This window comes from Balaenoptera borealis, assembly GCF_965194805.1.
Source record: "Balaenoptera borealis genome assembly, chromosome: 15".
NCBI classification, from domain to species: Eukaryota; Metazoa; Chordata; class Mammalia; order Artiodactyla; family Balaenopteridae; genus Balaenoptera; species Balaenoptera borealis.
Window position 1 is genome coordinate 7,219,379 of NC_138871.1, and position 12,527 is coordinate 7,231,905.

At 48.1% G+C, this 12,527-nt stretch overlaps 1 protein-coding gene across 4 annotated transcripts in view; it reads left to right on the plus strand.

Annotated features, from left to right (window-relative positions):
• AFF3 (ALF transcription elongation factor 3) overlaps positions 1-12,527 on the plus strand; it is a 561,375-nt gene that overhangs the window by 508,085 nt on the left and 40,763 nt on the right. For all 4 annotated transcript variants that reach the window (XM_082356113.1, XM_082356114.1, XM_082356115.1 and 1 more), the window contains 2 exons: positions 4,435-4,621; positions 11,366-12,448. In XM_082356113.1, the coding sequence (XP_082212239.1) occupies positions 4,435-4,621; positions 11,366-12,448 (1,270 nt within the window). The remainder of the gene's footprint in view (positions 1-4,434; positions 4,622-11,365; positions 12,449-12,527) is intronic.

Here is a 12,527-nt window from a genome sequence, read left to right on the forward strand (position 1 = left end):
TAGCACTGGGGATTCAAGGATAAAGTAGATAATTCCTATCCTTAGTATGGTAAGGGCTACAAAAGAAAAATAGGTGATGTGCTAAGGGGCTCAGGGGAGGAAATATTAACTATGCCTGAGGGAATTGGGAAAAACTTTACAGAATAGGGTAATATTGCAACCAAGTCCTGAAGAGTGAGTTGGAGGTACGCAGAAGAAGAAAGGGAGAGAGGGCTTCGTAGCATAGAAAATAGCGCACGCAAAGGCACGCAGATTGTCAAAACAGTGAGAAATTTATTATAGACAAGGTTTGGGGGTGCACCCTATGAGGTGTGGCTGAAGATTTGATTGAGGCCAGACCATGAAGAGCTTCAAAAACTATGTTTAATAGAAGACTTGTTCCTGGAGGTATCACAGAGCTAACAAAAACTTTTAGTACAAGACCAACAGTCCTATCAGCGAACCTCCTTGTGCCAGCTTTCCATTTTCATGTCTCATTATGTGATTATAATTTTAGATCAGTTAATATCAATAGAGATGCCAACAATAAAGGAACACCATTGCCAGGGCACCGATTACAGTTTAGAAATCAAGCATGTGTTGAGTTCATCCGGAGTGTTGAATGGGAAGGAGCTGGGACCTCTTCTAAATTATTAACCTTTCGTCCATCCCAGTGGCGTGCCCACAGGCTGTTGGGCATCACGACCATCCACACGGTGCCCACCGGGCACAGAGCCTGCCACCAAGTTCCTTGTTAGTTCAAAGCTCGTGAACAACTTTGGATATTTACCCAGACCCCACAATATACTTGGCAGGAGCACCCATGGCTGTAAGATCCAGGCATGTAGGTTCCAGATCTCTTCTTTTACTGTCTGTATTCAGATTCAGCCCAGGCCAGATTCGGAAAAGAATGTGTCACTGCAGCCAAAGGAGGGGACACAGCAAGCAGATCATTTAGAATAAAGCTGGGACTCTCCCAAACGTGTATTTGGTCTTGGCCACTCACAAAACCAGCAAAACATTTCATGAACTCAAAATACCAAAAGTAAATAAACCATCCAGGGGAGAACTGGGCTTATATTATATAGCAGATGAAATTTAGGGTACATTTAAAGACATTCTGTGCAAGGAAGAGGTGTTAACATTGGAAAAGCACAAGAGGGGCTGAAACCCCCTTAAGTGTTTTTTTTTTATTAGAAAAGAGAGATTGTAACCTTTTTGAAAGGTTAAATCCTTTTTCCTTTAACTCATTAACCTAGTGATAGACTTTTTTCTATTGATTCTTTCATTTAGTAATCACAGGTGAATACCTATTATGCCCCAGGCACTGTGCTAAGTTTGGTGACACAAAGGCTTTTATTCCATGACCTCAATAATGTTTTCATGCCCACATGTTTTCAATGGCACCATGTTCCTGAAATAGCAGAGGGTCCAAGAACTCTCCTAAAAATTGGCCAATGCTGTGTCATCATGTCAATCAATCCATGTTATCATTTCAGAAAAAAAGTTACTTTTTTAATTAAGTTGAAAGAATTGTTAGCGTCTTTGGTATGGAAACATGACAGCTAGTAAACACACCAAACTTTGCAGTTTGCAATTTTAAATATATAAAGCTTAAAGTCTTCTTTCAGGAGGGTCTGTCTGATGTGTCTTTTTCCATCTTCTTGGTTCCATGACTCCAAAGAGCCTCCCTGGCTTAACTGAGCCCATCCTTCTCTTAGTTCTTATCTGCAGTAATGACCATCCCCGGCTTCTTTGTTCTGCCACCCTGGCTGCTACAGCTCCCCCAGCAGAGGCAAAGCAACTGCACGCGTTCATGGCAAGAGCAGTCATTGTGCTGAGTCCTGAATGACCAGCTGTCCCCCAGAGACCCACAAAAAGTCTAGTTAATGGAGCAGGCTTTCTGGAGGTAGGGCTAGTTACCTCGATCCCACGACTGGAGCCACCAGAGCCCTTGCACACAAGCCTGCCCCCATCCTTGACGTGGATTGCTTCCAGCGACACTGTCTCCACCGGGACCATTGAAACATGAATGTATTCGGCCCTGACTCCAGAGGACTGGGGCCTCACAGCGCTTCAAAGCAAAGCAGGAAGAAAACCTGAAATTCTTGGCTCTCCCAACGGTTTCAAAAACAAATAATAATTACGCCAGTAAAACTGTCGTTTTAAGTCAATTTCCTAATTTAAGGAAGGAAAACATAAAACTCTAAGGCTTTTCTGCCAATCTAATTCAGATCAGAGACTCTTGTCTCGCTGGGCTAGTGGGTCTCATTACGATAGGACAGCAGTCAGAAAAGGAAGGCGGCACAGGAACCGTTTAATGGATATTTTCCCAGAAATTAAAGTGCAGCTTTTCAAAAGACAGTCACTTTGCGGTGCAAGCCCCAGGGAACCGCACACACATTGCTGCCTCTGCCGCAAACACAGCAACCAGGTGCACACAGCAGCGGCCTCAGTGTCCTTTGTTGTCAGAATGAAAGCGGGAGAATGTACCGCTTGGTGCTCGAAGCCTTTGACCATCATATAAAACCAATCAAAATGCTCTTTATTTCTCTTAATTTCCTAGTCTTCAGCAAATGTCATTCCAGAGTGTGGCAGGGAGACAGATCTCTTTCCTCCACCATGTGTTGTTTGGCTCTGGGGAGTTTTTACGTTTTGGTTGGTTTGTTTGGGTTGGGGTGGGGTTTTGCCTGTTTGTTTTTGGAGTTTTTCCCCAGTGTTTGGGGGACTTACTGGCACACGGTTAACATGGATCCCAGCCATTTGTGTTCAGTCACAATCTAATAGCCTTTTTTTTTTTTTTAATGACTCCATTGATAGTAGCCATTTCGACTCAGCCGCCAGGAAAGATGGATTTTAGTTCATAAGGGAAGAAAGAAATATTACGACACTTTGATCACTAACCGTCCCTTCCCAGCCTCTGTAAAAAGATCCAGGATCCCTCACTCAACACCAGAACAAACAGCAGGCTGGAATAGGAATTGTTGCAGCTCAGGCAAGGCGTAAAGGTGCAGATGTTGTCTGACGTTGAAGAATTTTGTCAGACAGTAGGTATGGACCATGACATTGGCAGAAGAAATAAAAACCACTAGGGAAGGTTATGTTCAAACTCCATTTTTCCCTAAGCCTGCAGTTCAAAACAGTGCTTTGACTTTCAGGTACATCCTGTAAGATAGTTTCTTGTCTTATCATTCCTCTGGGAGAAGCAGGGTTCCAGTGAGTTTTAAACACCGCCCCCCCCTCCCTGTCCCAACACTGAGGATTTATGAGACTCTGTCCTTGAGCAAAGCATTTGTCAAAGATTTAAGGGGCGGGTGAAAAGGGTCCTTCACCTTGTCCTGGCTGCTTTGCACTTGAGACCATAAACTCTGACAAGCTCCCTCAGCCCTGGGCCTTCACTCGCATTCATCCTGTTGAAGCAGTGGTCCCAGCTGGAAGGGGCAAGCAGATATTTGCTGACTCAACATTTAAAAAGTGGTCACTGCATTTTCTGGGTTTAGAGTTTGACCTCGAAAAAACAGTCAGGTGTGTTTCAATGCAATTAATAAAGGGCTTTGAAGATGTTGACTATTATGTGAGTATTGAAACTTTCTTTTTGGCTCACTGTTTGGGTGGATGTGTGTGATTTGCATTTTTGTGGTTAATTAATTACCATGAGAAGTGTCCATGTTTCCTGTTCTCTTTGAGTCTATAACTTGAGTATGTAACTTTCTGGCAAATTCAGCAGGGATATGGACATCGAGTATAATTCAAAATAGTATTGCTATTAGCCACTGTACTGGGGTTGAATTTTAAAGTCTAGAATATTTAAAAATGTGTGAGTGAGGGATCTTTAGTTCTTTAATAAAGGGCTCAAAGGAAAATTACTGTTTATACAGCAGGCCGGCTCCTGTAAAGACTACAGGACTCGACTCTGTGGGCAGGAAGAGGTGGGAAGCAAGACAACTTTGTCGGTCCCGCCGTCTCCAGAACCTTTCAGCAGGCCGTGAGAGCACAGAGCAGGACACTGTGCCCTTCCTCACAGCCCACTTCCTAAAATAAAGCAAACAGACATTTTCGTTCTTTACAAAATATTTCAAGCATTTTAGATTTCCTTGCCTTTTTGTCAGTGATTGGAATCGGAAATGCATTTGAAAAGCCATTCCCAGAAATAGGAGCAAAAGAGAAACAGTCCTTCTGCAATTACACCACCTTCCCCTCTAAAATGATCACACAAACTAGTCACACTGACGAGTGCCTGATTACCAAGTGGCACCGACTTTCACTCCCAGTTTAATTTCTGTGCATCCATTGTTTTAACTGTGAGGCTGCTTTGACCTTGACGGTGGCTCTGGAGCTTCAGGTGACGCTGACAGATGCGCAGGCTGGTGGAACAACAGCTCGCTCGGTGGTGTATGCGTGTTTGCTCACTCGGCTTTCCTTCCCTCTCCTTCCCGGGGCCCCGTGGGCTGGCAGTGCCGGGCTCCCGCAGGCCAACTGCAGGCCCTCCGTGCCCTCCAGCAAGGGCAGCAGCAGCGGTAGCAGCAGCAGCGGGAGCAGCTCCTCCAGCGACTCGGAGAGCAGCTCGGGATCTGACTCAGAGAGCGAGAGCAGCTCCAGCGAGAGTGAGGGCAGCAAGCCTCCCCACTACTCCAGCCCGGAGGTAAGGACACGCTGGCCTCTGAGCGCCTCCCCTGCCTGCTTCTCCCCCACCAGGTGAGCGAAGTCAGTCTTCCTCCGAGTGTGGTTCTCACACCTCCTGCTCCTCCAGCCTCAGTGCTATGACGCTGGCCTGCGAGCCGCCGTGACCTTTCTAGGCCACCACCTCCTGGCAGCCTGCCAGGGTTGGTTTAGGCTCATTTCCCCCAGCCCCTCCTCACAGTGCTCCTAATCACAGAGCTTCCTTTGAAGTCTAGAAACTTCATCTCTTATGGTCCAAAATTCTCTATCTTGACTTCCAGAACTTTCCAAGTATGCTGTAAACATCACTGACTGGAAATAACCTGAGGATCGGGTCTCCCTAAGGGTCAGCCGAGGCAATAAGCAGACAGGGCAGCTCCCCGCCTGGAAGTGTGAGCCCCCATAAATCACGGGGAAAGGAGTTTTGTGGATTAGACATGGTTAGAATCTTACCTTTTTTCAGTTCATCACAGATTAGGAGAACAAGGACTATAAATATGAATAAAACCTCCTTTGTTTTCTTTGTGAAAATATGAAAAGGAAAATTAGCATCAACTTACAAATACTAATGAAAACTTTTATAGCTATGATGAGTATCTGTGTGGAAGATTTAGGTGCCTCGTATAAAAATATTATAAGGTCCCAATAAGAGCCATTGCTACTTCTACTTTAAAGGGGAAAAAGGGGGAAATTTAATAGTAATTCAGAGCATGGATTCTTGAGAGACGGCTGAGAGCACACTTCTCTAGTCCCTGGATCTGTAAGGGTAGACTTTGATTTCTAAAGAGGGAATAAAATATGCTTCTTCTTGAGTGTATAAACATTTGATGTTACTGTGGCTCATAGGATTTAACTTTTTACCTACAACCTTCTGTGCCACTGTGGGCCCAAATTTCTAAATATGCTCTAAAATGAAACCAAACCCACATATGCAAACCTTGGTGGTAAGAGGTTTTTTTGTTTTTTGTTTTTTTTTGCCGCACCACAATGCGTGTGGATCTTAGTTCCCTGACCAGGGATCAAACCTGTGACCCCTGCAGTGGAAGTGTGGAGTCTTAACCACTAGACCCCCAGGGAAGTCCCCAGGAGCACCTTTAAAGGCCAGCAAGACCCATGTTTCCCGCTTGTGTACCTGTGTCTCTGTCTCTCTCTGTCTCTCTCCCTTTCCCTGTCTATCTTTCTATCCCTATCTCCCTATTTAAGGGGAAGGCCCTTAGCAACATTAACCTATAAAAGCCATATGTTGATATAATCCTGACTTTTCCCAGAAGCTAAATTATTTTTCCTTCTTCATCATTTCATTCATTCATCCATTCATTCATTCATTTAGTGTTCTTTCAACGAAGATCTATTGAGTCTCTGCCACAGATACAATGCTTGGCCCTGAGAGACAGCAGTGATCTGACAGAGAAGGTTCCTGTCTTCACGGAGCTGATATTCTAATAGGAATAATTTGAAACAAACAAAAATACAGGAGTTAAATAAAACAGAGGCGTTAACCGGGCTTCTTCAGAGCCAGCTTTATGCTCTAATTTGTTGAAAAACTCCAGAATATTTAGTAGAAAGAACTGGGTTCCAGGGACATCGCAAGAGCCAAGGGGGACAGTGGCGGTGGATTAAAAGCTTTAGGGTCTGTGAATGTTACCTCTACCCCAGGCTCTTTGTGACTTTGAAGGTTAAATTCAGGAAAGTTGAGTCTCATTTGCATGCTGAAATATGACTCCTGGAGTTTCTAGGTGAGGCTGAAAGCAGCCTCGGAGAAGTACAGCTATAAAGGGCTTTAAGCAGATTCTCTCTAAATGTCACTGAGATAATTACAAAGACTTGAGCTCTTTGGTGATGAAAGGAAGCACTTGCCGTTTCTTGTTTCTTCCAGCAGCTACCAGAGGCCCCTAGCTGAGGAGGAGGAGGGGAGTCAGCTAACCCAGGCCTCAAAGTTTAAGTTGCCTGAGGCCACGTGTAGCTTTCAACTCCTGGCTTCTCTATGCAGGGGGAGTGCAGGAGTAACAAGAGATGTAGCCACACTGCAGGTGACTTCTTTCTGCTGGGAAGGAATGTATTCCTTGGAATAAAAGTAAGGTTTCTTTTAACATTTTTCCCAAGGTGACTAGAGACACACGCCCTTCAGAAATACAATGAGGGAATTCCCTGGTGATCCAGTGGTTAGGACTCCGCATTTTCACTGCCAAGGGCGTGGGTGTGATCCCTGGTCGGGGAGCTAAGATCCCAGAAGCCGTGTGGCATAGCCAAAAATTTAAAAAAAAAAAAAAAAAATTAGAAAAGAAATACAGTGAGTTTGCAGAATGAAAGTCGCAAAGAGGGGAAGCATTACCTGCCGAGTCTCCAAGGCATCTCTGCCTTCTTCTGGCCGAGCTGGCCCAGGACCCCTTAAAGAGAGCAGTGAGACCCCTTTTCCTTTCCCCCCACAGGACAATCCAGCTCTTTATAGCCACACACCTCACATTCTGTTGTGAAGACCTGTTTACGCTGCTTTGCAGCAGAACATTTGTGGCCCTCCTTTCCTTCCTGGAAATACCCTGATGTGAAAGCAGGAGACCCTCATGATATCCCAAGACACCTGCATTCTCCCCCTCAATGTCCAGCACTGGACACCCACTTGGCTCTCCTGAGTTTCATCCGAGCTGTTGTTTATGGCCGTAGCTGTAGAAAGCCACTGCATTTCACATGAATCACCACAGTATAACCCCTTGCCTGCAAGCTAGCACGGAAGAGACCCCGAAAACAGTATTTCCATCACTGCAGACCCCCTCTCTATGGCCTGACGTTTGCTTGCTTGTCCTCAGCCTAATTGTTTTCATTTGAGTTGTATCTTCCCTTTCACGCCCGAGCTTCACAGTGGGGAGCGCCTTGCCCTTCAGTTAGCACGTTTACACCAGCACACAGAGCTCCTTAGACTGGTGTTCCCCAAGTAAAGGATGCTGCAGGGACAAGAGCCTGGTCACAGGATTTTGAGGAGATCCAGAATAAAGTAGGTTTCACCTGTTTCTTTACCGTAGGGCATCATTCATCACTTAATTTTGCTCATGTAAACGGTGTTCTCCATTGTGGCATTTTCCAAATGTATCGGACCATGGAAACCTTTCTTTATGGGATATATGAACTCAAAGCACATTTTGGAAAATGCTGCCCTAGATTGTTCTTGAAAATCAGCAGGTACACGGTACAAGCTATTCATTGATTCAGCAGGCTTCTCCTTAATTAGGCTTCTGTGGGGTATGTGGCAGTGGGTGCTCTGAAGGGTATAGATGAAGTGGAGACTAAAGTACACGGTGGAGAGCTTATACACTAATCAGAGGGAAGATTGATCAGAGAGGAGAGTCCTGGATGGAAATACAAAGCAGCAAGCCAGGAAACAATCAAATGCACTGGGCAGAAACCCTGATGGACAGCTCAGGAAGTGGACCAGAGCCAGCAGCGTGGCAGGAAAGGGACCCCAAGCCCTGAGTTCACCCGCCTCCCCTGCCACCTAATTCTTGGCTGTTTGAGCTTCCTTGGCCACAGTTGTTTCATCCCCGAAATGGCCGATAATCCCATGCCGTCTAATCTGTGACATTGTTCTGAGGAACAAGTGATACCAATGGAGTGACAGCTCATTGTGAGTCATTATTAGTAGGAGCACAGTCATAGCATGCTGTCCCCCTAACCTATTACGGGTCCTGCGAGGGATACAAAGAAGCAGAGACCTGGCCCCTGCTGGAAAGCAGTGTTTGGCTTTGTTGAAGACACAAGATTTATATACATGAAACGGCTGTGGACATCAAAAGATGCTGCAGTTAAGGATAACAGAAGGCCACAGGTATTATTTGGAGAGTTAGTGGTGTCTCCAAAAATCAATCTAATTCTATCATTTTAGGTTGAAGACTGACATTTCTCAAAAGAAACGAGGTCCCTCTTTCGTGAGGCTCCACCAGAGAGTAGTGAGAGACTGGCACAGCAGCAGGGGAGAGAATCTGGTCTTTAAGCTCAGACAAATGTGGGTTTAGCCTTGGTGGTGCCTGGTAGCTCTGCAGCTTTGGACATTCCACTTAACCTCTCTGAGCCCCATCTGCAAACTAGGGGCGACAGTATTTCTTACCTGTATGGATTCAGTTAGATGATACATATAAAGTGGAAGCACATTGTACGTGTTCTGGCGAGGAAAGATGGCTGTTAGATGATGGATGCCCGAGGAATTTGGATTTTTGTTTGAGGGGCAAGAGGCGGTCCTTGTAGATCCTTTGAGAAAGAGAATGTGATTTAGTGATGTGTTGAAAATGGTCCTTTAGCCTCATTTCTCCAGCTGTGAAGAGCAGAAAAAAATGACCCTAGAGCACATCAGGCAGTGGGCCCACACCCAAGTTCTTCAATTCTCCCTTCACTGTGAAGGCTCCCTCCAGGAAGTTCTAGTGGGAGCCTCCCTGTGAGCCGCTGTGTTTTGGCTCCAGGCATGCGTCTGTGTTCTCCCACATAAGAGATGTGAGCTGTGGGGGGCTCAGGATGCTGGGGATGAGGGCGAGCTAGTGTGAGACGTGGTGGGGGGGCCAGTGTGAGTGGCAGGCTCTGCCATAGATGGTCCACCCTCTCCCCGTGTGTGTCCCCTTCTGCAAGGCCGCGTCAGCATCCATTCATATTACTGAGCCCCATTTATCTGGGGAAGCTGAGGCACAGAAGTCACTGACTCGCCGGTGGTCCAAGAGAAATGGGGTGGGGAGGAGACAGCCTCGGAGCCATGGATGTGTTTGCCACCAAAGTAGGCTTCAGCCACACCCAGCTAATCTCAGGGCAGGCGAGAGCTTCCCCTTGGCGAAGAAGAGGTCCTGCTGCCCTGCTTGCTCTCTTCCATCACTGTTGCGGGATGGACCAGGTCAGGTGTGCTCTGCAGGTTCCATTGTTCCCTATCTCTGGAGAAGCCGAATTAAAGCGAGGTCAGAGTTTACACAGGACGACTCAGAGGTGCAAAAAAGATGTATCATTTTGTTCTTTTGCCTCTTGCTTGGGAGCCCTGGTCCTTTGGGTGGCATGAAAGCAAACAAAGCAGAAAGTTAAGTCAGAGACCAGACTCTCTATCAGGGTCATGAGAGATTCCCCCTCCACACCTGTATCCCAGGGGGAGGCTCCCCATCCTCAGGGTGCCAAGGAAAGGGCCTGGAATCCCCATGCTGGCCTCCACTGAAATGTCTCTAGTCATTCCCAGTCCCTGGACACCCTGCGCCGTGGTTCCCTGAAGTGTAGACAGTCTCATCTGTTTTGGGGGAACCAGCAGGATGTCCACGGTCCCTGCCACAGCTCCAGTGCCTGGTGCCCACACTCTGTGGCCACTTCATCTTGGCCCCAGGCCCTGCTGGCCCATTAAAGGCTTCCCATCTCCCTAAGCTGTGCCCCAGACGCCTCCAGACTCAGCCAGGACCCTTGGGTCTAATATACTGCCCTCCCCTCTCTCCCCTCCCCCAAGAGCCTTGCTGCATGTGGCTATGCCCCAAGTTCTGCTCTTAATACCGACCTCACTGTTGAAAACCAAATCTTGATACATGAAAGCAAGCTTTGGGGAATTATTATGTTAAAAAACAGTGGTTTTCTCCTACAAGGGCGCCTGACTTGCTCTGGGCTTTAACCAGCCAAGTTTGAAATGCAAAGCTAAGCCGATTCTTTATTTTAGGCTGATATCTAGTCTTCCCCTGGATCATCAGAAGCCATGAATTCGTAGGGTAGAGACCATAGGGAAGGAAAAATACATCACCTTAATCACTTCAAAAATTTTCCCCATTTCACATATATTCACAAATTGATAATACTCTAGCTAAAGTTCTATACTTATCAATATACCTCTTTTCTATTAATAATCACAGATGCTGGATAAATGGACTTTTATTAGAAATCAACATTTACTCCCTGTAAAAGCATCAGTTCTTAACCTTTGAATAAGACATAGCTGCCTAGAGATGCGAATGAAAGCTATGTCCCTCTCCCCGAAAAATGCGTCTACATAACATTTCACATTCTGTTATAGGGCATTCACTGACCTCCCCCCGCCCCCACAACTCCCCACCACCGCCCCTGCCCCCCCGGAGCCAATCTATGGGCCAGAGTTTAAAACCTGAAATGTCCAGGATTTGCTTTAAGGTAGCAACACTGCTTGCAGGAAAGGTTTCCATTGTCACCTCCTCATCTGAAATATTTCGGGCAATGTGTGATGGATGTAGGTTGAGGATGGAAGAACCAAGTCCAGCCATCAAAGTGCACAGGGCACACACAGGTAGTTCTTTGGGAGTTTAGTTTCCACTGAGTCCCCTTTTCTAATTCCCCCCCTCCCCCCATATTTTAAGTCTCACAAAAAATGAGTGCTTTAACACTCAGGGTCTCCAAACTACACCCCAGTTAACTTTTGTGGACTCTCAAGTTTATGTATGTCTGTATAGATATAAAAAAATATACATTGTATAACCCTCAGAAATGTTGGAAATGGGTCCTAATGAAGCACAGTGCATCCGCTTATTTTCCAAATAGGCCTCAAACTGCTGCACTGGCATTTCAGCGCCGGGGCCCAGGAAGCGGACAGCATCTCTGCACCTTGTGTGCCCATGGGTGCCACACACCCCTACAGCTTCCACGCTCCTTGTGTTTCCAGCCCATCCATTTTCTGCCCTAAGTCCAGAGGAGAACGGCCAGGCCCCTTTTAAGTGAGCCCGTCATAAAAGATATGTGTTTGTTGCCGGTTTTCTGCTTTTAGGCCGAACCAGCGTCCTCTAACAAGTGGCAGCTGGATAAATGGCTAAACAAAGTTAATCCCCACAAGCCTCCTATCCTGATCCAAAATGAAAGCCACGGGCCGGAGAGCAATCAATACTACACCCCGGTGAAGGACGAAGCGCCAGACTGCGGGAAGCTTCCCGACAACGTCTGCCCGACCAGCCTGAGAGACAAGGACATCAAGAGCGCTTGCAAGGAGGAGCAGAGGCCGAGGACCGCGAACAAGGCCCCGGGGAGCAAAGGGGTGAAGCAGAAGTCCCCGCCCGCTGCCGTGGCCGTGGCCGTGACCGCTGCCAACGCCCCGCCGCCCACGGTGGCAGGTGCGCCCGCCGAGAGCGCGCCTGCGCCTGCCCGGAGGTCCGCGGGCAAGAAACCCACCCGGCGCACCGAGAGGACCTCGGCCGGCGACAATGGCCACCGGCCCGAGGAGCCCGCAGCCGCGGACGCGCTGGGGGCGAGCGCGGGGATCCCCCCGGAGCCCCCCAAGCCCCGGCCCTGCGGCAACAGTAGGACCAGCCACCGCAAGGAGCTGCGCTCGGCCGTAACCTGCGAGAAGCGCCGCACGCGGGGGCTGAGCCGGATCGTCCCCAAATCCAAGGAGTTCATCGAGACGGAGTCGTCCTCGTCGTCCTCCTCCTCGGACTCGGACCTGGAGTCGGAACAGGAGGACTTTCCTCTGTCCAAGGCCACTGCCGCCTCCGGGAACGACCCGAGGCTGAAGGAGGCTGCCAACAGCATCAGCGGGGGCGGCCCCCGGGCCTCTGTGGGCTCTATCAATGCCAGGACCACCAGCGACATCGCCAAGGAGCTGGAGGAGCAGTTCTACACACTGGTCCCCTTCGGCCGCAATGAACTTCTCTCCCCGTTGAAGGACAGTGACGAGGTCAGGTCACTCTGGGTCAAAATTGACCTGACTCTCCTGTCCAGGATCCCAGAACACCTGCCCCAGGAGCCGGGGGTCTTGAGCGCTCCCGCGGCCAAGGACACTGAAAGCGCGCCCCCGAGCCACGCATCCGATGCGCCCGCAGAAAAGGCTTTGCCAAAATCCAAGAGGAAACGCAAGGTAGGCGTGGAAACCCGAGGGGCTGAGGGCAGGGCGGGAGGGAGGGCTCTCCCTGAACTTGTGGGCAGCAGGTCTGCTG